The sequence below is a fragment of the Lissotriton vulgaris genome, chromosome 9 (genome assembly GCF_964263255.1).
Source record: "Lissotriton vulgaris chromosome 9, aLisVul1.2, whole genome shotgun sequence".
Taxonomy (NCBI): Eukaryota; Metazoa; Chordata; class Amphibia; order Caudata; family Salamandridae; genus Lissotriton; species Lissotriton vulgaris.
The window spans coordinates 28,207,272-28,235,060 of record NC_141697.1 but is presented as its reverse complement, the minus strand read 5'-3'; the positions used below and the strand labels follow the sequence as shown (position 1 = coordinate 28,235,060).

The 27,789-nt window shown below is 47.0% G+C and overlaps 1 protein-coding gene across 4 annotated transcripts in view; it reads right to left on the bottom strand.

Annotated features, from left to right (window-relative positions):
• Window positions 1–27,789, bottom strand: part of HEATR5A (HEAT repeat containing 5A) — a 502,340-nt gene that overhangs the window by 437,953 nt on the left and 36,598 nt on the right. For all 4 annotated transcript variants that reach the window (XM_086936964.1, XM_086936962.1, XM_086936966.1 and 1 more), the window contains exons 2-6: window positions 25,532–25,737; window positions 20,056–20,267; window positions 19,658–19,766; window positions 5,320–5,469; window positions 4,158–4,332 (exon numbers count right to left, since the gene is read on the bottom strand). In XM_086936964.1, the coding sequence (XP_086793090.1) occupies window positions 4,158–4,332; window positions 5,320–5,469; window positions 19,658–19,766; window positions 20,056–20,267; window positions 25,532–25,657 (772 nt within the window). In that variant the 5' untranslated portion in view covers window positions 25,658–25,737. The remainder of the gene's footprint in view (window positions 1–4,157; window positions 4,333–5,319; window positions 5,470–19,657; window positions 19,767–20,055; window positions 20,268–25,531; window positions 25,738–27,789) is intronic.

The following is a 27,789-nucleotide window of genomic DNA, read 5'->3' as shown; positions in this document are numbered from 1 at the left end:
GTCATCTTGCCCGACATCTCGCACTATTTTGTAATGAAATAAAGTCATTGCAACCAGCAGTGTAAACTGATTCGTGAGTCTGTGTTTCTCTCCATTGGTGGTCGCAGGCGCCGGAGCGGTAATTGTATTATATATATATATATATATATATATATATATATATATATATATGCTCCAACAAGTCAGGAAACCCAATTTGAAGAAAGCCACTGGAGGTATTACAATTTCACATGGTTTAATGGCAGCATGCTGACAATTCACAAAACGAAAGTCACATCAAACGTATTCCCTCGCCAGACGCGTTTCAGGAATCAAAAGTTCCCTTCTTCAGTGGCGTTGTGCTGTGCCCGAGTAAAAGCGCTGTTGTAAATGTAAATGTATAGGCATTTATATAGCGCACTACTTACCCGTAGGGTCCCAAGGCGCTTCGACCGCTGCGAAACCCTTCCTGGCTTCCCTGAGAGATGGTCCCTTAATGGGTATCTCCAGGGTGAGACCAGGCATCCCCGGCGGTCTGGTGGGGCCGTTAGTGAAGATGAGGCAAGCTAATGCCCAGAGTTGCAGAGTGTGATCGCTGATCAGAGTGGGCACCGAGGCGAGAGAATTATCGAGTCCGCTGACCCTGGTCCAGAAACCTGCCGCGCCGGGAATCGAACCCTGGTCCCGGGCCGTCCTCTGCTCTCGGGTCTGCCGCCTCTAACCAGTGAGCCACACTACTTCACTGTTGATCTCACACAGTTCATTTAAACCACCTGTCGACCAGGGCGTGGCCAGCAGCACGGCATTCTGGATATGCTAGTCATTCACTTGATCCCCAGTGGGTAGCGCTTTTAAACAAAAATAAAACACATTTATTCCCCATGGTAGATGTGAAAAAGACGTCTGTTCAATGTCTTGCTTTGCTGTTGCCATTGTGCAAAAACACAGCACTCGCGGAGTTCCTTTATCCATTTATTTCAGCGAGGACGCGTTTCGTCGTTCTGCCTTCATCAGCTCGCATTTGGAAATAAAACAGCATATCCATGGCAATACTTGAACTGACAAATGGCTTTTCATTGGGAGCAGCAGATGAGAGGGAGGAGATATACCGACCCCTACGCTGGATGCCATAGAGCCCAGGGTTTGACGAAGGGGCTCCCTTACAAAGGTCAACATAACAAGCAAGGCACTCTTGAATTGACTGTGGCAAAGGGAGGTGATATATATAACTGGACACTTTGGGGGCGCCATACCAGCCTAATATGAAAGACAAACATCTGAACTTTCCCGAGTGTGTCCTGATCATAACAACAAGAGTGGAGAAATGTAATTGGTATACTATCAGCCAATCCCCTCCATCATCTGGATTGAAGCGGGGCATTCCATTGGAATTCACAATTCCAGCATACTCGTGGTAAGAAGCCATTTGAACACAGAAACTTAGTAGTAGTGCGTACTGGTGTCCTGGTAGCTCACAATACCAGGCCTTATACATTTGGTTCATGTAACAGTGCCACATATGACGAGAGGTATTCCAGTGCCACAAGTATGTGACACAGGCTGTCAGTAACCCATACACGTTTAGTCTATTCATACGGACACATGTTCATACATCCCGAAAGGTTTCTTTATTGACGCACATGGCAGTCCTATCGTAGTCCCCCTAGACAAAGTGTTTTGTTCACACCACAGTATCTGGTTCAATGGAAATTCGGTTTAAAGTCATTGGAGCTGGGTGTGAGGATGTCGGGTAACAATGCGGCAGTTGCTTCGCTTCAGTTCCTCTGGATGAATTTCACAAATCAGAAGTAGCTCTCACTAGAGAAAAGGTTAGAGACCCCTAGGTATAACCAATGAGAATCACTCGGGGTAACATTCCAATCCATTGTTTTACACCCACTGTGCCAAAAGCCTGCCTTTTGCAATTCAGTACAAAGCCTGTGAACCCGTGTCCATAGTGGCACAGGGTGTGAGAAATGATGGATTGGAATGCTTAGTGGTACGACTATTTGCCAGCATTCTTCCCAACTCCTTTTGTGTGACTGGTGCATCTTTGTGCAGCCTTCACCCTGAAGCCAACGCCCATCAACACCGCCCTTCCTCCTTCCAAGCACAGTCAAAGGTTTTAGGTCTTTCAGCCAAGGATTTGGCAAAGCGCCCCTTCTTTTGCGATTTTGTGCCTTTCTTCAAGCTGGAGATCTACAGGCTGACTGCTGCACTCACCATTTTGCTATCTCTCACGTACCATGTTTTAGTCTTTTTTCCACTTGCCTAGTATAAATGTTTGCAGGCTCTGTAATGGCTCTCTTTAGCTGCCAGTCATATCTCATATCCAGCACTAAGATACTGTAGGAAGTTGGGCTTCTGTTGCAGTAACCCCCTTCCGACCTTTTGCCAGATTTATGATGCACTTTGACTTGATGTGCCCAGGGTTCCTGCCATTCAGGTTCCCAAGGCCTGAGTTCTTTCCCATAACTGTACCTATGTACCTCCATGTGGCACCTCTCAGGCCACATGCCAGCAGCAGCTCTGTTCAATAGAAATAGTCAAGATAGACTTCGAGCCTGCTGAGAACAAAGAAACCCAACGCCTAGACCCACCACTGCACCCGACCCCACGGCCTGAGTCCAAGTGGGCCACCGGTCCCTGTGAGGTCCCCAACGCTCCAGAATCCAGGTCCTTCGTGGGTTGACCCCTCCAGGACTTCGACATCACCTGCAGCCTGTGCACGGAGACTCCCCAATAGCGAGTGGCCCGGTAAGGTGAAATTCGACCTCAAACGACATCCCTGCATCCAACTGCCCTGGAGACGAGAACCAGAAGTGCACCTACGTCTCAAAGCCCTCCAACTTACCTGCCCAGCTGTTGGTTCCTCCGGAAGACTTCCTGGACCGGGCCTGCAGCCAAAACCAGCAACTCCCATTGAAAACAACAGGGCACCCAACGTCAAAACAGCACCCTGCTCCTGGCCGCCCAGTGACACTGTGGGTGCACCTTGTGTGCTACCTCGGATCCCCCTTTGCGCTGAGCTTAAGTCCAAGAGCTTTGCTCCCTCAACCTAGTGGCCTGCTCGTGAGCAGCCACCAACCGGAGGTCACCTATCCCCCACTGGAAAACATCACTCTGCACCTGGCCACCCAAGTGCCGCAGAGGGTGGTCTAAGAGTGCATCCTCGACCCTGGGGAAACCTGGGCTCTAACCCCAGAAACCCAACTCCCACAACTAAATACTTAACTATAAGCCTATAACTTCCTTTCCTCCCATAGGATTGCATCAACTGATTTTCTTTGAAAATTCTTTCAAGTGTGGAGCTGGTTTGTATGAAGCCTTGAAAACCTACAAATATACAGAAACTGTATTACTTACCTTTTGTCAAGGAAACGTCACAGTGCGATATCTAGGCATATCACACAGATCAGCAAAAGTAACTTAAAAAGCAATCCAAGAAGTAAAGTGTACAGTAATCTACAAAGTAACTGAAAAGTAATTTTGACTGTTGACTTACCTGTAAATCAACCAACTGCATTTTAACCTGCATTCAACTGTAATTAACTGCATAAATCTTGCAAAGTAGTATTTCTCCTACCTGCACCAGGCCTGGCCTGGCTCTAGAAATAAAATAACTAAATATTTTTATACAAACACAATTGGTCTGAGTTCAGTCTTTGAGTGAGTGACATCATTTCTTGTGTGTACAAAATATGCTTAACATTACCCTCTGATAAAGGCTTACTGCTCGACCACACTACCACAAATAGAGAGTAAGGTATTATCTGCTTTTACCTCTGCCTATCTTTGGGGTGCCACTGGACTCTGGGCACACTATACCTCACTTTGGGATTGTATATACAGAGCCAGCTTCCTACAGATACTCCTGTTTCAAGCTTGACACTCAGTATTTAGGAGAAGTCACCTTGATTCTCAGGAAACTGGCACTCTATGTAACTACCCCATACATAGGCTGTTTTACTAACGGGAAAGCACTTCCATTTGAAGTGTGAATCATTAATATGGACACAGATTTTAACATATCTAGGGAAACGAGACAAATGTTAATATACTGATTAAAAGAAACCTCTGATAGGACTGTGAATCCCCTCCTTGCCCCGTCCCATTACAGCATCATAGGTGACGGATACAGGACTATGGGGGTGTCTAGGCTCTCTGTAAGTAGTTACCTCCGGTCCCAGGCTTCGGCACCACCGCTCTAGCCAGCAAGGACCCCAGGAGCCTGGAAACTGCAATGCGGACATCGTAGTTAGACCCTTCAAAGGCTTTGAAGCACAGTGTGGCCATATTCTCCAGCTCAGATGTCCACATGAACGAGGCCTCGGCCTGAAGCACCACCAGACACTGAGGAAGAAAAGGCAGCATTTAATGAGACTTCCAGAGTGCATAAGGCCATGGGTGAGGTAGGTGTGTGTGTGTATGGGGGAGGGGAGGCGGGTGCGGAGGGGTGGAGAAGGAAGAGTGAAGAGTATCAAAGTCAGTGATGCAATGAATTTTCTCTAATGGGCATCAGTCAGGGCCATACAATACTGCAGTTTTGCCACTATTGGATGGTTTTTTGACTCCACGATCTCAGCCAATGCCAGACTTCTTTCGGTAAGTGTTACTCTGGTGCAAGTATACATTCAGTAGGGAGCACATGTTTCAGACCATGGATATAGTTGAGACCCGTTTGAAGAATTCCTGCACATGGGACTACAAGAAAACAAGCATTCGTCGAAATTCCCAGATGATGCAGAATGGTCTACATTTTCTGCCACGCTAGGTACCTGCTCTTGAAATCTCTCCTTGCCTCCACTACTGTGACCTCTTCAGATGCATCCCTGTGCCACGTGCAGCCCATGCTTCAGATCACTATAGCGGGTTGGCGCGGGATATCATTGAAGCGGAGTAGGATGCTGGCACAGTAGTTTGACAGAAAGACAAGACAGCAGCTATGTCGAACACTTGTTATTTAGAACTCAAGGACTCCAAACATGCCAATCCCAAATAACGGAGGTTTCCTTTAGTGGGGCATTTCGTTTAACACTGATGATGGCTAAAGACTCATAAACCCAGTTTAAGACTAAAAGTGCCAACTGTTGCACATTGAAAACAAAAAGAAGAGAAAAAGATATACAAAAATGGGATGGAATGAAGGATTGAGTATGGTCAAGATAGAGTAAAAAGTTGGGTCAGAAGCATGGAGCAAAAAAAAAAAAAAAAGGAGGACATGAAAATAAAAATACAGGTAATTTAAGACACTGCTGTGTGCAAAGGAAGGCAACAGATGCCAAAGAAAGGAGAACAGTGCCTTCTGGTTTACAGTGTGAGAGTGTGTCAGCCTAATACCTTCGCAGCAGCACATCGCACTATCATGGAGCGGTCTGTCAAGCAGGAGCGAGCAGCTTTGTAGACATCTCGGTGACAAGGCGCTGCCAAAGCACCCAGCCCACTCAAGATCCTTTCCAGGCTCAGCATGATCTCATATCGACCCTGAGACTGAAGAAAAGAAAATATGGAACACGTTACAAGAGATGCAATGAAAAGAGACATAGGAAAAGCAATAGAAGTTTCCAGAAAAAACTGGCAGAGCGGCCCAGCATTTACACAAAGCTGCAGACAACAGCACTAGAATATGGGGCATGGTTTGCAATGTGGGTGACTGATTCAGCCAAAGTCCCAAACTAAGTAGAGAATTGAGATCTTGTATATGGCCCACGGTGCCCCATGCACTCAGAGGGCACTCTCTTCTGAGGCGGACATTGACTCCCTGCAAGAAAGCAGACATCAATAGAAATACAGTATAATGCAATCTAATATATTACTTGATGGGTTCCATTGTGGGAGCTCTCATTTCACACCTGGTTCAAGAGCTTCCAGGTAGTGGAAGAGGGCCAAATCACAAATAGGACGTTTTAGGTCATCCAAATGGGACTCAATAGGATACTATTAACTGTCTGAGGTAACCAGGTTTAGCTTTAGCTGAGAAGAGAGACAACACAGCATAGGTTTAGTCTCTGGAAAAATCACTGACTCTAGGAGGACACAGATTCTCCTCGAAAACAGACCATTTTCAAGTTTCTATCTCGAAAGTGACCACAGCAGGAATACAGAGACAAACTGAAATTCAAGTGGAGGAAAAGCTTATGAAACGGAAGGAATTTAGGTTGGTGCAATAAACCAAAAGAAAGTTATTTACCCTTGGTAACAGTCTTCCTGGTGGATACTCCATACACTCACAGATTCCTCACCTTTTGAATAATCCCATGCGTCAGACTGGATCCAGGAACTTCAAAGTTCTACTATTCCAGTAGGGGTGCTGGCTTCGTGTCGGCACCTGAAGTGACATTGGGTGATGTCACAGATGCCAAATAGCGCTCTCCATGGCACAACAATGTCCGTTTCCGTGCATTATTTAGTGCTTCGGAGACAAAGAAAGATTGATCAGATACAGTGCAATGCTAAACTCTAAATGGAACCTCATGAATACTCTCCCTGCACATTCCTTCATCAGAAAGGCAGGTGGGTGGGATTGGTGAGTAATCTGAAGGTAGAGAAAACTATCCACCCGAAAGGCCACTCCCAAAGGCAACAACCCTGGTCTTCTGATGGATCCATCCACCTGTAGATACCTCACATGTTGAATAGAGTTCTAAGAAGGACCCTCCCAGTAGGACGGTTGATGGATAGTTAGATGAGAAAATCTTGCAGCACAGAACTAGCTGAGTGCCGGTCACTACTCATCTCAGAATATGAGGAGTAGTTTTTAGTGAACTTGTGTAGGGACGCCCGTGTCGCTACCAAACTTTGTGATGGGAATACATCTCGCAAGGGCAAAAGACGATGACTTGTCCCAGGAGGAAGGGGCCACCATTCCCAAAGCTGGTTCCTTTTTGCAAGGGCACGGCACATTTTGCCTCAGAGGATGATCCAGAGGGATAAAATATGCTTCTGGGCAGCTTCGCTCTTTCTACTGATAAAGAAGCCAACATAAAGTTGATTGTCCGATCCGATGTTCCTTGTACGGCTGAGATGAAAACTAACCACACACCTAGGGTTCAGGCGATGCAGCCACTGCTCCTACTTCATCGGATGGGGCGGGTGATAGAAGAATGGGAGGGCGATGGACTGACCTACAGGAAGCGGAGTAATCACTTTTAGAAGGAATCCAGCCCTGGCTGGCAAAACCAGATTGTCAGAAAAAAGGAAAATATGAGCATTCAGAGCTGGAGCTCATTGACCCATCTTGAAGTAGTGATGGTAACCAAAAAATACAGTCTTTATCGACAACAATCATAACTGAAGGGCTTCAAACAGGGACCCTATCAAAAAGTGAGAACACAGTTTAGGTCCCAATGGTGCAAACAAGAAGAGTTGGGAATATAAATTAGTCAACCCTTTTAGGAATCTCATCACAATAGAGGACTTGAAATGGGAAGGTTGGTCTGGGAGAGATAAGAACTCTAGTCACTCTGATGCCCTGACCAGGCTCGTGGGGGTAGGTTGTTTCGGCTGTGACCGCGCACGTATCCGGTATCTGACCATTGACGCAGGTCCCACGAGAGCAGACTACGAGGCGCCTTAGGGAATCACTTAGGGTCGTCTTTCAATAGCAGGACCTGTCGGCCTGCCTCCCTATTGACCTCCTGAAATAAGGTTGTAAATCACTTTTATTCACTGTGTAGTACTGAACACTTAGGTCCTGACGAATTGCCATTGGAGCAAGAAACATGTTCTAGAGGGTCGCAGATGTCCTACTGAGTACTTTCTCAGCACATATCTCCCCTCCCACTCTTTTTAACCAAGGGCATCAGCCACGTTAATAAAGTCCTTGCGGACTGACCCACCTTTTTTATCCACCACCACTTCACGACTACACCTTCACTTGCCCCCTCACCCACATGCACCATATGGCCGGAACAAAAGATCTCCGATAAAGAGCCCCTTTACGCTTGCCCGTCAGACATTGCAGCACCAGTCTGACGAGGAGCAGAACCCATATGATGAAGCATGACATCTAGCTTGCTAGGTGTGTGAGGGTTTTAGTTTCAAAGAGGGAAACGCCCTTTTCCCCTTTCTTCTTTTCTCGATGCTGCACGCACTTTTGGTTTGTTACACTCACACCGGGGAACTTTGTACCCTTCTTGTGCTACTAGAGATAAGAACTCTAGCAATGATGCCTAAGACCCTTTCACTGTGCATCACATATTCTCTCCGAACCAGAGATAGTGCAACCCATAGGATCTCTGACAGTCAGTCTCGCAACGAATCTACGGTGTTGCCTGCGCATCACAAGACAAAGCTGTTCCACCTCCCACAATGCACATATTTTCTGGAGAGACAGTGAACTGATAAAATGATGTCTCCCACCTCCAGTGGCAGGTGATAGGAGCTTGGAGGTCCCCACTCAATCTTGCAGGCATGAAGGTGGAAGCTCTGAAGAGAAGGGTGAATACTCATCCCCCAGACTGGGAGAGAAGATCAGCCCTGAGAAGACATTAAAGCGGAAGACAAAGGGAGAGGTTTAGCTGGTCTGTGTGCCACACCCTTCTCGGCTAGTTTTGTGGATAAGAAGGCCTTGGGCCAGGTCTTGGCTAATCTTCCTCAGAAATCAAGGGTATGAGGGGAGGAACATGTAGTGCCGTTGAAAGTTCATCCTCAACTGAAACATGTCCCCCAAGGCTCTCCTCAACGGATCCTGGAGGGGGAGTACTCCTGGCACTGAACATTTTCTGATGCAGGGAGCGAGTCTACCTAAGAAGTACCTCACAGGGCGAGGTTACCCAGGACTGCCTCTGGTAGAAGTCACAACTTGTGATCTGCAAACAAAGCTGGATCATGCAGTCTGCTCAGATATTCAGAGACCTCGCCAGGTGACTGTCAGTCAATTGGATAGATCCCTTGACAGTGTACCCAGACCCACAGCCTCATTAACTCGTGACAAAGTAGGTGAGACCCTACTTCAGCTTGCTTTTTTATATAGCATCAAGATCTGGACAGACCAGGCGTGAATGGAAGGGAGGAAGGCCTTGAGAGAAGGCTGAATTGCACACATCTCTAACAAGTTGATACAAAGCACCTGTTACTCCAGAGACTAGAGGCCCCTGATCTGCAGATCAGGTATACGGCCTCTCAACCCTAGTGTGGAGGATTCAGACACAAGGAGACGATAGACAGAGCGCTGAAACTTTTCAGACACTCACCCCCAGTCACAGATCTGGGTTGAATTCATCATCACCAACCCAGTTCAGACCCAGCCGTATGCAAATCAGTCTTGACCCTGTGCCTCATGGGAAAAGTCCATCTTGAACTGCTGAGCCAGGTCTACCCTGGATCGGAAACAAGCATCCCGGGACCGGTTTTGGGGTAACACCTCTCTTCAGCCAGGCTAGCTTGAAACCAATGGCAAAGGAAGCAATGGTCCTACGTCTGGGCATACCCTGCCAATTAGGCGAATACGGGACACCAGGAGACCTGCCAGGCATAAAACCCTCAGGACTGCACACCTTCCAGGATGCGTGGAAACATCTTCCACCTCATCTTCGGTCCTGTGAGGAGTACTGTCCAGAAACGCCCTATAGACAGGACACATTGGCAGGGTTCCAGGTTAGACTTGGCTTACTGATGGAAAAGCCCGGATCAAATAGCAGAGATGCAGTCAACTCCAACGGCAGGTCACCACCTCTGGCAATTCTGCGTTGATTAGCCAGTCGTCGAGGCATGGAAAGTCTGGAAAATGAGGTAGTCCGAGATGTGTTATGACCACTACCATCGCCTTGATGAAGACCTGAGGTGCTGATGTCAAGCTGAACTGGAGTATGGCGATTTGGCAAGGGTTGGAGCCCACCACAAAAAACGGGAACTTACAGGTGTGACCGAAGAATCGGAATGGGAAAGTAACGCATCCTGCAAGTTAAGTCACACTAACCACTCTTCCAGTTCCAATACCAACACAACTGGAGCTACGGTCAGCATCTTCAACAAGGACTACAGCACCCTTGCACAGTTTACTGCTCTGATGCTAACTCCACTGATCCTCAAAGAAGCAGCACTGCCGCCTCCTGCTGCAAGATGCAAAGATCTTCAAACAGGAGAAGTTAGGAGAGGCGTCGGAGGACCCTTAGGAGGGATAGGGTACACCCTCTTTCTCTTACCTTGGAGCCCACTGGTCCTAAAGAAATAGCCCTACATGCTGGTAGAAAGAAGGACACCCAGCCTCCTAGAAGCTCCAGATGAGAGGGCAAGAGCAAACTAGGCCAGCTTTCCTTGTGGTGCAGAGAAGGAGAATGGGTGGATGCTGGGATCCTTTGTCATTGCCTAGGCCTCTGCACTGTTGCTTAAACTGAGTCTCTGGCTGAGCCCTACATGGTTTGTTTTCACACCCACGAGTGACAAGTGATCTCAGCTTAATGCACCAACACTTGAATGCAAAAGACAGGCTTTTGTAACCCATCAGAACCCCACACAATGCATAGTTGAAGTGGCGTCCATGCTCTTCTGTAACTAAGAGTCCCTAAAACAGGGATCCAGGGACACCGTGGTGAGCAGAAACAAACATTTTTCACTATCTTCAATAACAGACATTGAATTGAATTGAATGTGGGTTTATAGAGCGTATAGTAACCCAGAAGCATCCCAGCGCTAAAACCAAGACAGCGATACCAGAGGGGGTGACAGGGAGGATAGGTGGGAGGGGTCAAGGGAAAAGGTGGATTTTCAGGAGTTTCCGAAATCGGAGATGGCAAGGTTCGCTCCAGAGTTTGAAGGGAAGGGAGTTCCACAATTTGGCTGTGTTAACCGAGAATCGCCGTCCTCCTGTACGTGCCTTTTTTACTCTGGGCACTGTGACTAGGCGTTCGTGATCTGAGCGGAGTGGTCTGTTGGCTTTGTAGGGCAAGACTAGGTTTTTAAGGATGGGGGGGGGGGGCCTTGTGCTGTAGTAGTTTGTGTGCCAAACAAAGGGATTTAAACTTTATCCTCTCTCGTATTGGGAGCCAGTGCAGCAGTTTAAGTGCTGGTTTGGCTGATGTTCTAGCTGAGGTGTCCGTGAGAAGCCGTGCTGCGGCGTTCTGGATCTGTTGGAGCTTGTTGAGGGTGGATTCCGGCGCTCCAAGGAAGATGGCGTTGCTGTGATCCAGTCTGGACAGGATCAGTCCTTGGATGAGCAGCTTGCGGGAGGTCTGCGGGAGGAGGGGCAGGACTTTCCAAGCCGATCGGAGGAGGCCGAAGCAGGCTCCCGCTATTTTTTTGGCTTGGGTCTTAACCTCTTGGCTGCTAGGCGTTTTCCCGCTGTGTGCTGGAAAATGCCATTTTAGTGGCACTATGACGAGCTCAGCTCGTCATCAGCACACGACACCCGTGGGTGATGACGAGCTGAGCTCGTCATCAGCATCGAAAGGGTTAAAGGATAGGTCCTTTTCCATCCATACCCCCAGACTTTTGATCTCCTTTTTTGGAGATGGGTGTTCCCCCAGACAGGTGGGCCAGATGTTCGGAGGGAGGGTGGATCCTTTATGCCCTAGTAGCATAATCTCGGTCTTGGACCCGTTTAGTTTTAGGGAGGATTCACCCATCCAAGTGAATATTTTTGATAGGCAGGTGTGGAGGGTGCCCGGCCCTTGGTCAGGTTGGGATAGGGAAACGACAAGTTGGGTGTCGTCGGCGTAGCTCACGATTTTGACTCCGAACGGGGCGACCACCTCCTCCAGTGGGGACATGTACACATTGGATTATGTTGGGCTAAGGGAGGAGCCCTGTGGTACCCCGCACTGGAGGGGAATTGCCGCTGATCGGTGTTACTCTCCCAAACCTGGAAGGTGCGATTGCTCCGAAATGACTTGAGCCAGGACAGGGCCGTTCCGTTCCTACCACCCCTATGTCAGTCAGTCGCTAGATGAGGACCTGGTGGTTAACAGTGTCGAAGGCCGCACTTAGGTCCAGGAGGATCACTGCCACTGATCCTCCTGAGTCCAGAATGCATCTGGCCTCCTCAACTACTGCCAAAAGGGCGGTGTCCGTATCCCTGTCCAGGGCGAAAGCCAGTCTGCGAGTTCCGGAGAAGGCCGTTAGATTCCAGAAGTGGGAGAGTTTTTTTATTGACTAGCCTTTCCGTGACCTTGCTAAGTCCGGGGAGTAGAGAGATTGGCCTATAATTGGCCAAATCCGCTGGGTCTAGGAGCGGCTTTTTAAGAAGGGCTTTAACAATGGCTCTCTTCCATCCAGGAGGAACCACTCCCTGAAGCAGCGAGGTGTTAATAAGGTCAGTAACATGTGTGGCGATGGTGGGTGCAATCATTTTTAGGATACACATGGGTACCGGGTCGCTAGGGGAGCCACTTTTAATGATGGCCAAAGTTTTGAGTACTTCGTCCACTGACACAGGACCAAAAGTATCCAGGTGGATGGCTGGTTTGGCTGGTTGACAGTTTGGGTCTGTTCTGTGATTGACTTGGGGCAGGGTGGTTAAAATACTTTGAATTTTTTCGTCAAAATAGTTTGCCAATTTGTTACATTTGTCCTCAGAGGTGTCCTGAGCTAAAGGAGGGTCCGGCACTTTGAGCAGTTCCTTCATGATGAGGAAGGTTTCTCTAGCGGAGTTGGAGGACTTTTTGATTCTTTCGTCGAAGAACTGCCTCTTGGTATTACGCAGGGCCGTTTTGTATGTAATCATGGCGGTGCGATATTCATCTTTTCTGGATCTTGTCCCGTCTTTCCTCCAGGAACGCTCCAGTTTTTTACATTCTTTCCGTAATAATTTTAGCTCGGGTGTGTACCAAGGGGTGGGGTTAGCTCTCTTCTCCTTTTTCTGGGTGCTTTTTTTGGGAAGAATAGAGTCGAGTGAGTGGGTGAACCATTTTTCAAATTTTGTATCTGCAATCACTGGGTCGAGTGCAGGGGGGTGTAGGACTGTTCTAGTATGGAGGTCCAGTCTTCAACAGAGAGTTTGGACCAGGCTCTATCCATGGCACGCGTCTTGAGGGGTTGGGGTGGCAGGGCACTAATTTGCCAGGATAGAGGGACCAAAAAGTGGTCCATCCACGGGAGTGGGTCGGGAGGTGTTGTTTTCAGCACGTGGATGTTGGTGAAAATAGGGTCAAGCAAATGACCTTTGTTGTGCGTCGCCTCAGAATTGACTAGTTTCAGTTCATATGAAGTAAGGTCGAGGAGGAGATCAGACGCCACAGAGTCCTGGGGGTCATTGAAGTGGAGATTGAGATCTCCCAGGATCATGAAGTTGGGGTGGAGGCTGCTAGTATAGTAACGGTTTCTATTAGGGCACTAGAGAACAGATTCAGGCCTCCCGGTGGGTGGTATACGAGTAGGAGACTGTGGGTGATTTGTATAGCGAAATGGCAGCTCTTACAGTCTTCGATGCCACTATCTTTTGCTCTGCATACAAATTTTTCCCTGTATATTATGGCAAGGCCACCTCCTCTGCCGAGGGGTCTGTTCTGGAAATGGATTAGGAATCCTTGGGGGAGGGCACTTACGATGTCTGCTTCCGAATTGAGTGTCAGCCACGTTTCCGTAAAGAACAGTATATCTATCTTGTGGTCCTGGATTAGGAGATTTATCTCTAGGGAGTGTTTCGGGAGGGATCTACAGTTCAGGAGGCACAATTGAAGGGCGTAGTGTCCAACAGTGGTGTGGTGTGGGCTGCATAGGTCGCAGTTGATGAAGGTCTTTTCCCCTTTATGAATATAGTGGCAGTTAGCGTTTTTTGTGGATTTGAGGGACAAAAGGTCTCCTTGAGTATAGCTATAGCGATCCCATGTGGAATCTGGCATAGGTTCTGGGCCTGGGGCCGGCCGGGCCCGGACGGGCACAGACGGGCTTACCTTTGGCACCCGCTGCGCGTCCGGTTCAGGCACATTTTAAAGGGAAGATGGGGGGCGTGCCCTTAGGAATGTGGGCGTGGCCTCACTTCCCTCGGTAATGGCGGCAGAAACTTTCTGAGCCCCGCGGCTGCGTTAATATCGGCTGCGCGGTGCTGAGTCGGCAATTAAGAGGAGGGGGAGTGCTCTGGGCAAGGTGAATCACACAGGTAAAATGCAGTTTTAAAATTACAGTGCTTATGTTTTTTGTCGCTCGTGTCTCTCGGCTTGCGCCTCAGGAGCTGTCTGTGGCTAATGCGTGCTGGGTCAATAGCGCGGCTTATGTAGCGATCGTGTGGGGGGTGTGGCCTCAGGAATGTGGGCGTGGCCTCACTTCCCTCGGTAATGGCGGCAGAAACTTTTCTGAGCCCCGCTGCAGCGTTAATAACGGCTGCGTGATGCTGAGTCGGCGATTAAGAGGAGGGGGAGTGCTCTGGGCAAGGTGAATCACACAGGTAAAAATGCAGTTTTAAATTACAGTGATTAAGTTTTTTGGTCGCTCATGTCTCCCGGCTTCCGCCTCAGGAGCTGTCTATGACTGCACGAAGAAAAAGACACTTTAATTAAAAAGCATGTTTATTTCAACATGGATACCATGGTTAAAAGGTCATAAAAACCTAACATTCTGAAACCTACTTCTATCGCTACACTAGGAGACCATGGAATAACATAACTTTCATGTACAGTTTCTTAGGGATAATGAGGGCATTGCATACCCGTTTAGGGCCAATCTATGTAATTATCAGTCAGGGAGGTTGTGTTCCCTCCAAAAGGCAAACGCCCGTTACATCAGCATCAGCTCCTCCTGGATTCAGGGTCTAGATCAGCTTTCAGTAGAAAGTGTTCTACTGCAGCATCGCTGGCAGGCAGGGTCTTCTCTGGCAGCGTCTTGTGTGATATTCCGGGGTGAAGGGCCTCGCCTGACAAGTAGTCAAGTGGCAGTCCTTTTGTATTATATCTTTCCTGATATGGAATTTCCATCACCACCTTAGGAATGTTTGGTATAGCCAATGGGCATCAAGATGCTAGACTAAGACGCATTCTTTTAAACAAATAAGGTAAAAATATGACATTTCCGACTAGATTGTTTTGATTACTGTTCTGACCTTGAAACTGCGAGAATGAGGCACTTGTTCCAGACTTAGGTCGTATAAGGAGTCTTGTTGATGTCCATAATCCGAGTGGCTGGACACTTGCACAGGTTCTTGGAAAGATAACAACAGACCACATACGTGTTAAGAGCAGATATGATTTTGCAAAAATACAGAAAATGGAGCGTAGGCCTACTTAAAATGCGAGTTGGGCCTTACGATCTCTACATCAGCACAAACACTGTCTGACTGAAGTATGTTGGAGCTGTTGCAACTGTGACTGAGCGGAAATCTATTGACAAGCTCGGAAAGCAGGAGAATTGCTTGTAGTCCCGCTAAGGCTGTTGGTGTTGAAGGCCTAGGGACGCAGCCATCGCTTTACTAGCCTTAGCCCTTATGGGCGAGGTGTCCAGGACACAGGCCAATGTGATGACTGCAAATGCAGCCATTTGATCTAAAGGGCACCGGACAGGCTCCCGATTTATATAGACTGATGAGGTCGGAATAGGAGCTGAAGAGGTTGTGGGTTGTCTGCCCATACGATGGGGCCTCTTCCTCCTTTCTTTGGGCCTCTCTCCCCTATTTGTGTTCTGCCACTGGGTAGAAGGGTTTTGAGTGCAGGCTCTGTGGGGTGGCAGTTTGCTGGATATGATGGCACCACGACGACAAACTCCAGCTCCGATGATGAAGATTCTGTAGGCTACGTGCCATCTGAAGCGTGCTTCTTCGGTTAAATGTTTGCTTTTGCCAGAAGAGTGGGAGGAAGGTGAATTCAAATGGGCCCAGCAGTGACTTCTGCCTCTTGGCCACAAACTGTTCTACCTCCCATTCATCTATTTCGTTAGGGTTCATAACAAGGCTCAATTCACAGGATTTGGAATCCTAGTGTGACCCCCAAGAACCAGAGACGGATTGAGCGTGGGTTGGTGATGGTACTTTCCTTGCAGCCCCTTTTGGGGGGGTGGGGGGAGGGGGGGTTGGTGCAATCTCTAGCACTGCATTATTTTAGACTTTGTTTTTGGAAAATTGTGAAAACGCTATGTGAGAGAGTGAGCTGCGGATCTGCTTTGAAAGCATGTAATAAAGGGAACTGACTTTGTTGCGTCGGGGTCCGAGCTATATGGCTTCTGTGACCTCATCAGGTGCCACTCGAAGCCAGGGCACCCTACCGGCATTGTAGAGCTTTGACGTTTCCAGGGCAACTCTAATGCCTGGGTTTCTTCAACTGCTGAGGAATCTGCAGGGAGAAGTATCATTGGAAAAGAAAAGTTAAGAAGTGCCCCAGCGACCACAAATTGATAGTATTTCGCAAACCGATATGTAAACTCGTAACTCATCAGAAAGAAGGTATTTACTTATTCATGCTTGCATATTTTTGAACAATGAAATAGATGCCAATGACCATACACATCAACATCAGCAAAAATACAAGAAACACAATACTTAGTCAGTTCCTAAGCATGCAACATGCAAGGAGCATTTTATTAACTTTGTTTCTCGTTATTGCAAGCTACCTGAATTAGAAGTCCAAGATCAGACTAGCTTGAACTGGTTAAGGAAATGGATTTATAGTCGCTACAGACAGAGGTCAAAAGAAGGGCGTTTTGCTAGGCACCAGCCAGCAGGAAAGGACATTTATTTAAATTGTCGCACATGACATTGGTGGCTTAGTAGATTAATGCATCCACTGTAGAGGCCTGTGTTCCTTCTCAAAGTCTCTACTCTCAGGAGCCTCAGGGGGAATGGGAAACAGGCCGCCCTCCACTCAAACCTCAATCCTCAACAATGGCCTGCCCCTTTTGTGCTCTGTGGTTGTAAAACCCAGATTACTTAGTTTGGTCAGATAGAGGGTATACTTCCGCCTTCTGTCTGAGTGTGCTGAACACTGTCACTGACTAAACCAACTCTCAAAACTGTATATGTGTGTCTATGTGATCCACCACCGACCTAACACCTCCCTATACCTTCCAGCTGTGAAGAAAAAGGGGAGGGGAGATTGACAGTGCCTGGGTGAGCAGAGACCACATCAGCGCGCGGTGACGATACCGACCAATAGGCGGTTGACGGCACCCACTAATGGTGTAGGGGCGTCCAACAGTCATACATTCTTCCACGGGGGCCAGGTAGGCGCAACAGTGGAGGCCACCTGGTACAATAAGGGAAGAATTCAAAACGTGCAATTTATATGCGGACCCAAAACCCAAAAGAAATCACCGGTAAAGTAAATAACGGTGATGAAACATGTTAGTTAATTTTTAATAGAGTGAGCCAACAGCACAGAGGTTGTAGTTGCCAGTTTTGCTCAGCTCTTTTTAATTGGTGGTATGTCTGTATCTCATTTTGGTAGGGGTATTGACACACTACAATGGGTTATGTAACACGTGTAACACATAATAGTTTTTCGGTTTGATTGCACTTTCTTTATCCCCTCTTTCTTTTGGATTGACAGTAGCTGATGATGAGAAGTGAGAATCAGGCGAGTACCAGTCTGGCAGATCCTCCCCTTGGTGTTGCTTCCGTGAGGCACTGTCAACCTCCCCTCCCCTTTTTTCTTCACAGCTGGAAGGTATAGGGAGGTGTTAGGTCGGTTGTGGATCACATAGACACACATATAGAGTTTTGAGAGTTGGTTTAGTCAGTGACAGTGTTCAGCACACTCAGACAGAAGGCGGAAGTATACCCTCTATCTGACCAAACTAAGTAATCTGGGTTTTCCTTCTCATAGTCACAGGTTCAAATCCTGGCGGGTTCGCTCAGCCTTTCATCCTTCTGAGGTCTATAAAATGAGTACTGTTGAGTTGAGCAACAGTAAACATCTGTTATTCTGCACCAAGATACTCTTGGGTGACCATGCGCTTTACAAATACATGCGTTATGTTACACTTAAGAAACAATAAGGAAGGCAACCTACCCCCACCCAACCCGTCTTACGGTCATATAGCTGAGCACAGGGGAGAACAGAGTCTGCAATTTCCACAATGAACAAAGGTCAGTCTACAGGGAACCTGCAATCTCATACAATACATCCCCGGGAGCCCCTCAAACCACCCAAGCACACACTGTTCCCATAATCCCCAGGTTGCCCCAATTGTTACAATCCCAATTTCAAGTTCTTTAAAACAGATGCTAGTACTGGGTCTTGTGAGGAAACTCCTTCCTTTGCTTGGCTTTCTGAAGCCATTCTGCATTGTTCTTGAATAGTTCTGAACATTACTTGTGTTAGTTCCTACAGTGAGTTTATCAATAATGCGAGCTAACCGTTCTAAGCGGTTGGGGTGGGTGAGTTTTATTTGTGTGCCTGGAAGGGTGAGAGGGAGTTCACTAGACTCCACATGTGCGTGCTGCACAAGATGGTGGTCACTAGGTGTTCGGCGGCCAACGTCCATCTTGGACACTGGAATCTGAACGCATGTCAAAGCGCCATGCCAGTTAACTCTGCCGGATAAGGGCAGACAGCTGGACAGATTACTTTGAAGATTCCCTGCCAGAGAGAAACCTACCTCCTCCCCTCACCTGTGATCATCTCCCTGTAAAGCGGCCTCCATGGATGTAGCCATTCCACATCCGCATGCATCAACCTAAACCGGATGGACAGTCTGGGCTGTGTATCCACTGTCCGAGCAAATCTCACCAGAAAAACACGCCTCCATTAATGGAAGAGCATCCTGAAGCACACAGGGTGTTACCCTGCATGACTGGCTATTGGGAGAAGATCCGCTTCATCTTTATCAATCTTTTTCAATATTTCATCTTGCCACAAAGAAAGTCCTGTGCAGCAGCAACAGGAAAGAGCATGAAATAACCAAGCCTGGGACTGCTGCTGTGTCACTACTCTCTCTGCAGACTACGCCAAAGTTTGGGATGTCTGCTGGATGTGTGGTCAGAGGTAAAGCCATACTTACCTCCAAAAAGAAGCACAATGCAAAAAGAAGGGGTCTGATCCACTAACGACAGCTGCATGGGAGGACCTCGCTGGAAGACAACATGACAAGGAGCTACACAGTCACCAGGCACAGGAGCCATCCAATTCAAGGAGCTGCTTGATCGTCTTCACAACAGAAATGGGTGAGCGTGCTGCCCAACCCCCCATACCCAGATGACTGGAGCTTACCTCTGCCGCCAAACATGGAGTGCATGTAGTGCAGGGAGTATATGGTGACGTGCAACAGGTTTGCGGCTCCACAGCACCAGCAGTAAAGTCCAAAAAAGGCACCCCTATTAATCTCCGACTACCATGGAACCCCAAGAAACGTTCGCTTGGGCAGTCCGTCAAATATTATAGGCCACTGTCGCTTACCATAGGAACGCAAGTCATTCAAATGCACTTCAACCAGCAGCTACCTTGTGGTCTCAGTAGGTCACAGGGTCACAAGTTTGCTTTGCATAGGCATGCCAGCTTGGACTCATCGCGAGGCACAGTAAGCCAGAAATTAGTATGGGGAGATTAGCCTTAGCCTGGTAAATCAACATGTTCTCCTCCTCTCAACCTGGACCAAGGCAGTGACTTGAATATTTTTGCCTTCTGCTGTAATGGCAATGAAAAGCAATGGAATGTTATGCAAAGGAGTTCCCAATGATTAAGAAGTTTATATTTGGGCACTGCCACCGATCACTAGGTCAGGGGCCTCAAATCGCTCCAATGTACTTCAAACAAGAGCCCTGAGAATGAAACTATGTGCTTCTAGTTGTGCACCTGGATGGGCACCAGCAGCTAGCTCTTACCTCTGCACTTTTCATGGCCTTCAGCAGGTTCCCCACGGTGTCCATGAAGGAGTTCCCCAGTAACCTGCCCAACTTCTTGTACAGGACGCCCAGGCAGGTCACAGCCGCACTGCAAATGGGACAAGAAAGCACAGACCAGGGTTGGAATGAGAACTCTGGAAAAAGGGGTGTTCAAAAAAAGAAGATTTCGGGACTGGGAAAGTTTTACCCGGCAGGCGAGAGCGTCCGAAAGGCCACTAAGCTGGAGGCAGCCCCTCAAACTCTGACACATGCTTCCTATTTTAACTTGTCTTATGAAGAGAAGAGAACCATCTCACTGTAAATGAACTATTAAGGCAAAGGTTTAAAAAATCCCTAAACCATGAGCCTGAGTGAAGAAACACTAGGGACACACTCACAGTTTGGTTGGCAGGTAGCTGGGGGAGTCGTCTTTGCTACGGATGAGCTCATTGCACTTGTCGATGGTCTGGAAGGCTGAGAAGGTGTCACCAACGCTGTACACGAGGCCCAGATTCTTGGCGATCAGTCTTCGGGAGGGAGGGCCGGGAGAATCACTCAGCAAAGTAGTTAGTTGCTCGACCAGCCTTTTCTGATTTTGTTTCACCTCCACCTGAAAACAGATGCACAGATATCCAGTTAGCCAATAAACAAAATGGAAAGCACAGAGAAGACGAAACGGAGACTCCCTTAACTATCACAGCGAAGATTTAAAATCAAAAACATCAAAAGAGCCATCACTGAGAGCCCTAGACCGGACACCTGGTGAGCCACTGAGAGGAGAATGGACCTCTCACTGCCTGGAAGGCGAGCACTGGAACCAAGATGAAGAATCCTGGGGATGACCCATGCGTAGGGTATTGGAACTAACTGGGGGTGAAATATGTGGAATGAACTGCAGAAAAGAGCCTTCTCCCCCTCCTCCAGAGCCACAGTACAGGCTTTTTGACAATATTTCACACTGGATGTTCTTATCTTTACAAGCACAGGCACTCGCCCTCACCAACACAAGCGGCCACATTGGCTTTGCCATCGTGCTCAAATAGAACAGCAGTCAGAGTGTTTAACACCTACTCGCCCTTCTGTGGCTGCATCTTACAGGGTAGATGATCGTCCACAAAGGGATCACAGTCCTTCGGCAAAAGGATGCCTCCTGCAGACACACAGTGGTACTGCACTTTTACTAAGTTTAACTTCCACCCCTCTGGTGTGCACAGGAGCACACGGCTCAGAGGAGAAAGAAAGACGAGTCTGGGGGTCCTGGGACTCTATTGTTGCAGGGCAACATCCTGTATCTATCAATTCCAATAGACACCAAATGAATAACTTCCTTGCTCCCTGTAGGCACCGGACTCCACTGGGGAAATAAAGTTGAGCACCCTGGGTTACTGTGAGAAGCAGTAGGGGTTAGAAAGCAAAGGGAAAAGAGCAGTTACGAAAAGGATACACGAAGAAAACCAGGAGGTGATGGCATCCTTTGGAGCGAAGACACAATCCCATCCAGAAGACACGGTTCAAGAAAAGCCCCTATCAATAAAGAATGGTCCGAGAAATCAGAATTAATGCCCTTTTACCCTCTTCACACATTTGATAAATTATCGATGCCAGGGGAACAGACCAGTATTTACAATCCAAAGCACTTGCAACAGCCTTATGAAATATCAGCCGCCGCAGGCGTCAAAGGAAATTGCCACTGTCCTTCAAAGTCGGGTTGAATCCAGACTACTGCACCGGGAGGGACAGCAGAGGTTATACTGTCAGGCTCCCTTTGCCTGGGAGCAGAACATCTACCCAAGCTGGTAACGAAGCTGCAAGAAGGAGTGGTGGCCGCTCCCTAGGAGATTGTGGTTATTTATTTCGGAAGTCAAAGAGATCTTTGGAGAACAGTTAAAAATGTATACTGCTTTTAAAATAAATTATAGGACAAATGCCAAGGATTTATCTTTGTGCATATTAACATAACCCCAGAATCTTATATTCAAAACATTAGGTGTGCTCTTCCCTTGGTTTATTTTTATTTATTTTTTAAACAGAAATAAAAAGTCACTCGACCCCATAAAAGTCGTGAAAACCATAAAACTAACAAAAGCAGATTAACTGCAATGAGAAACTGAGTGGCTATAACGGTAAACATTGGGGCTAGTGTCCTTGGAAACCAGTGGACCTCAGTGCACCAGCAAATGGAATGCTGCCATGTACAAGACCCCGACACAACACATATAACTAACAGGAGCGAGGCAAGGAAGAGTCCTTACCTCCAGAGGCCGACAGGAATCCCTTGGCCTGAAGATAGTTAGATCCTAACAAGGGCATTTGGTCCTACAATGGCCGTGAACGCTCACCAGCGCAAGGAAACTAACCACAGTATCCAGTTTCTGATGGATTTCGTTCAGATCTGCAGAGCTACTTTCGTCCTCGGAGCAGTTCGACCTGCCAAATAAACCTTAACTGCATGTGCCAAGTTTGGGCCAAATTTACTGACATAATTGAACTTTTTGGTAGGAAGCTGCACGGTGCTCACACAGAGAAAGAGTTGCCTAGATGTTAAATGCTCCTGGAGGGAAAGTTTCATCACTTACATATGGCACAGACCATGCAACATGCAATTAAGAACAGCGAGGTCACACCACAGTCTAGTGTGTCAAATGACAACAAAGATGCTTTCCCTTTTTCACTTACAAAGTGATCTGTAAATGTGCATTTAGAAGTCAGACACCGCTATTGGCCGTACTCCTTGCAACCAAAAATATAATATTGGTTTGGAGGACTGTGTGCGCCAGTAGCTGCAGCACAGCGGCATTGACTTTTTAAAGAGCATTTCTTCATAACTTCAGTAAAGAAAGGACTATAAATGTAATTATTGCAGGATATAATTAATAAAAGGACAAAAAAACACACACAATAGTCACATTGAGTTTTTATTTTAGTTTCAAAGTTGTCTTGTAGAAATCAGTCTTTTTTCTGTCTTCAAACTAACCAGTCTGTTACCTCTTCTTCAATTGATAACCCTGGGGCCCACAGGCAATTGGTGTCATAAACAACTCCTCAAACAAGCATTTGCAATGCAATAGGACTTGTATTTACGAGAGACCTATGGCCTTGCAAATGGTAGTGAGTGATTACGGACAAAGGAGGGAGGGAGGGGGGCAGCACGGACAAGGTGACTGCGATAACACGGTAGGCATGACCACAACGGGAGGGACAGCGGGGCAGGAAGGGGTACTTGAAGGCACGAACAGTGGGAGGGGTGATTAAAGAAGGCACCAAAGCACGTCAATGTAGGACAGCCGCCATTGTCAATAAAGTAAATAGTGCTCACCAACTAGATCAAGCATGTCGTGTAAGGAGCGAAGTAAGGGTCAATGAGCACCAACAAATGGAAACAGGGTGGAACCGAGGCGGGACTAACAAGCCTCATAACGAATTAGAAGCCAGCGTTTACCAAGGACATGGACACCAGCCAATTACAAATATGGGCAGAGAGTGGGCCAGGCTTCCACAACATACCCTACTTCAGCATGCCTCGCAGAGTGAGCAGTGCATGCGCACTAAGCTCGGCATAAAAAGCCCCCACTGAAAGAAAGCCTTTCAGCGGCATTTGCCCAACAAGCAGGATTCACAAACTGGCCTCTTGCCAGGAAGAGAAGGCTTTCATGACAGGCGGTGAAAGCTATTTTGCCCAAGAGAGAGTCGAGGCCTTTGTTTGATCTTTTGGGGACGGGACATAAAGCGAGACTAATTTCAGTGAGGCTCAGACCTAACATTTTGGAATTCTGAGCACTCTGAACTAAAGTATACGGTTTACTGTAAAGTGCCTAGCTCAGTGTTAAACACCTACAATCCAAGGCAGATTTGACAATCACAGTATCTAAACTGTTGCAAGCACTCTGAAGGCAGGGGACTGGCTCGAAGAGAAGTTAGACGACCTGCTGGAAGAATTTTGATATAGCAGATGAAGAGTGGAGGACAGCAACTCCTTTTATACCCTGAATCCTTTATTGGAAAGCTCATTTGAGCTAGTGAAGGCAGTTTCTTGCTGATCTACAAAACTCAGCGGGCCCAGTTCATCGAGAAAAGGCCCGCCTGCCCTCGACCTTTGTAGCCTGGGCTTGCAAGTGAAGAAAGTCCAGGAAATGGGAGGGCTGTTCCAGTCTGGGAGAAAACGAGCAATGCGAGTGAAGACTGGACTTTTGGCTGTGAACCTAAAGGTATTCCTTTATCCCACATTAACCCGTGGCATTGTATCCAATGCCCTTCACTGGAAGCTTGGAGCCCTAGGGGGAAAGTTATAAAACTGTTAACTGCAGACCAGTGTTTGGAGAATCAGTATGAAGAGGAGCACATTAGCTTTCACTTTGATCTTCTGAAACAGCCAAGTAAAGACCTTTTTCTGGAATATTTCCTTTGAAAAGCGAACTTTTTTTCTAAACATTTTATCTTGGGTCATTACTTTGTTTCAGTGCTAGAAGTGAATGCATTGCAGCTCCATAGAAGATATGTTTGAAGAGCACAGCCAGGGCGCGGTTCTAGTCCTTCTTTACTGTCGCCAACAGCTTTAAAAGCAAAAAAAAAATGTAATCTTTGGTGTCATTTTTAAATAAATAAGTTGTTTTCTTTGTAAGTGAATAGGTTTGGGCATGTTAATGTGTTTATTTCTCCACTATAACACTGTTTCAGTGCTACTCTGTACTGAGAGGCACTTTCACTGAAGGAAACAGGATTTTTCACAGAGATCTGCTTTTACTTCTAGGTACCATAACTTTGTGGGTGGTAAGACATTTTCCACAAAGATTGAGGCCTCCGCTCTTCATCAATCACGTTTACTAAAACCTGAACCAAAGTTATGGGGTACAATACCGCTAAAAAACTAATGAAAGGGATAGAGAAAATAAAAAAAACAAATTCAATAACAATTTAAAAAAACAGAAAATGTAGCCAATCAGTTTTGACAGAAGGTTTATGCCACAGGCTAGCAAGAAACTTCCCGTATTTCATTTCACAAAAATTTGTCTGACACATTTAGGTGTATTTATCATGGATGTTGCTAGGTTATTCCTATGTTCCTTGGTCATCTCCAATTCACAATAATTAACTCAATAACATCTTCCCCTGGTGCAACTGCTCCCCTTTCGATTTCTATTTGCAACAGATTGATTGCTCTGCTTCCCCCGCTCCCCACCCCACGCCCCCAAATGTTTTTGTAATGTTGGATCACAATCACAGACCCTCACGAGGTGGCTGCCATTTCAGTGATGTGGCTAGCACATAATCGAAACGATACAAAAGGGGATGATGGACGGAGCATTTGAGCAAATCAAACACTCACCCCAGTCAACGGATCTGGGTTGGCTGAGGGAGCTAAAGAATGATGATGGATTAAGCCCAGATCAGTTGACTGGGGGTGAGTGTTTGATTTGCTCAAACGCTCCGTCCATCATCCCCTTTTGTATCGCTTTGTTCGCCCTAAGTTGGCAGGGTATGCTCAGACTTGAGTCCCTTGCTCACTTGGCCACTGGATTTAAGATAGCCTGGCTGATGAGTGTTATGAACCCGAAACCGGTCCCAGGATGCTTGTTTCCGGTCCTGGGAAGACATGGCTTGGCAGTTCAGGCTGGACTGTTCCCATGAGGCACAAGGTCAGACTGATTTGCATATGGCCATGTCTGAACTGGGGTGGCGGAGTGAGCTAAAGAATAGTGATGGATTAAACCCAGATCAGTTGATTGGGGGTGAGCGTTTGATTTGCTCAAACGCTCAGTCCATTATCCCCTTTTGTATCGCTTAGCACATAATCTAGCCACTGAATCCTATTAGTTAACACCACATCAGACAGCAAGAGAGCAGAGAATAATGACAGCTTCGAAGCAAGACACTTGCCCGGTTGGTCGCAGTGAGAACTTTCTCCAGAAACCTCAGCCATTCCAGCAGGAACTCGGCCTTCTGAAGTTCCCCAAGCTGATTATAAGCCTCCTCGCTCAGCAGCATGCTGTGGGCCAACTCCATGATGTAGCCGAGGCCCCTTCACTGCCTCCTCAACCGGTCCGAGCTCTGTGCTTCAGAGGTAGCATGGGCAGGGATGCCGCCTGAAAACAAATGAAAACAAATTTCAAATACCTATTATAATGCTAGATAGATAAAGCAGTGTTGAAAGAAACCTTAATAGACTTTATAGAACATTTTCAAAATGTTTAACTGCATAAAAAAAGAAAAACTGAGAAGGCACAGCCGAATGACATCAAACATTATAAAGGAGTTTCAAGTGTGAGCCTCAAGGAAGGCACAGTTTAGTCTTATTTTCTTCATTAGGGTATCTAGTTTCATTGATCTACACCCATTATTTATTGCAGGCAGAAGGTCTTTGGTAACAGGTTACACTGAAAGTCACTTGAAGCTGCCACCTCCAAGGACATGAGCACCTCCTAGTCGTTCGAAGCATGAAAGCGAAGTGCCTTCCTCAAGATAAACCTGCCCCTGATGTATTTCATCCTCAATGTCACCAGGTAACCTCGAGTCAAGTCTGGCTGAGCTCGCTCTTTGTTGATTGGACACTTCTGCCAAGCTTGGGCTGACCGTGCAATATTTCCCATGGAAGAGGCCAGGACATACTTGGGAGCCGGATTCAAAGTTTGATTGCCCAGTCAGGTCTGTGCTCTGCTAAACAGGTTATATGTTCATCTGAGGTAAACTTGTATTTTTTATGCTGATGTTTCCCCCAGTAGATCAGATTTATTAACAGTATTGCTATCTTGAGGGCTTTATTTGTGTCATTTGAAATATCTACTCTCAGTGGTAACGGAGGTTCCCACACCGCAATATAGCTTCGTATATCACTTTGGGGAGCGTGTGACACCTTTGTAAATCACCTGAATATATTACAAGTCCCTCGTTTAATACTTGACCTATCTTGAATGTGCCTCTGCTAATCTGCGATTGCCACAGCAGACTTACTTGGAAAGCAAATTTTCTGTGTTGTCCAAAATGAAAGATAACATGACTAACAAATTATTTCATTGTGTATTTATAGAGCACTTGTATGCAGAGACTTCTCGGCACTTTCCAAAGACACAACCTAAAAACCTAACAGCGACCAGGGAAGAAGACTGGGAGACGCTTAATTATTAAAGCCAGGTTTTCAGCTGGGGTCTAAATCAGATGAAATGTGTTCCTGCCCCACGCTCAAAGGCAGAGAGTGTCACAGTTTGGCAGGTGAGGTAGGGAAAGCTTGGCCAATCATAAGTTAATGGTCTGGCCTAGAGGTGGCGAGCAAGAACTGGCTTGCCGATCGAAGTGAGTGAACGTGGCTGATGATAAAGACTACCAGAGATCGAATGGACAGAGTAAAGACCGCAGTGCCAACAACATCATATGCGATCTGCTGCAGTTTTTGTAAGCACTTACATCGCAGTATCAGATTTTGTCTGGAGATTGATGGTAGATTGCACTGGCGATAGGAGGAGACTCAATCACCCCGTTCACTAACTGCATATGTAAAGAGAGGTTAATAAAGGGGCGAATATTTAGGAGACAAAAGCGGGGAAACGGACACAGGTCAGATTTACGGATAAAGCTTCCAGGGAGAGGAGGCTGTCCAAAAGCACTCATTAATTGTCCACCACTGTCAAAGGATCAGAGGGCTGCCCACCACATCTGGCCACAGGTTAGTGCACCACTATTGCACAGATGAAGCAGAGGTAATTAAGATTTGGGCTGATCTTGAGAAAGGCGGCCATCCATCCCAGACGATGGCGAGGCCTCCATTAAAGGCCTTGTCTTTTGACCAGCAGACTCTTGAGCACTACAAAATTTAAAGATAAGCAGAATATTGCTAGAATACTTGTAAAAGTATAGGCCTGCTCGATGGAGCACCTGGGCAAGGGGCCACATGTGCATATTAAACAGAAAGGGATAGAGGATTGACCCTTGCAGGACCCACAGTCGATATAGTCTACCTTTGAAAAGTACAGGACAAGAGTGACTACTTTTGATCTCGGGTATACGAAAGATTTTACCCACTGCTGGACAATATCAGTGATACCGCCTGATTCCTGATCATTAGGAAGAACTTTGTGGTCCATGGATGCCGCCGACAAGTCTAAGAAGACTAGCAGGCCTGTTTCTCCTTCAACAATGCAACA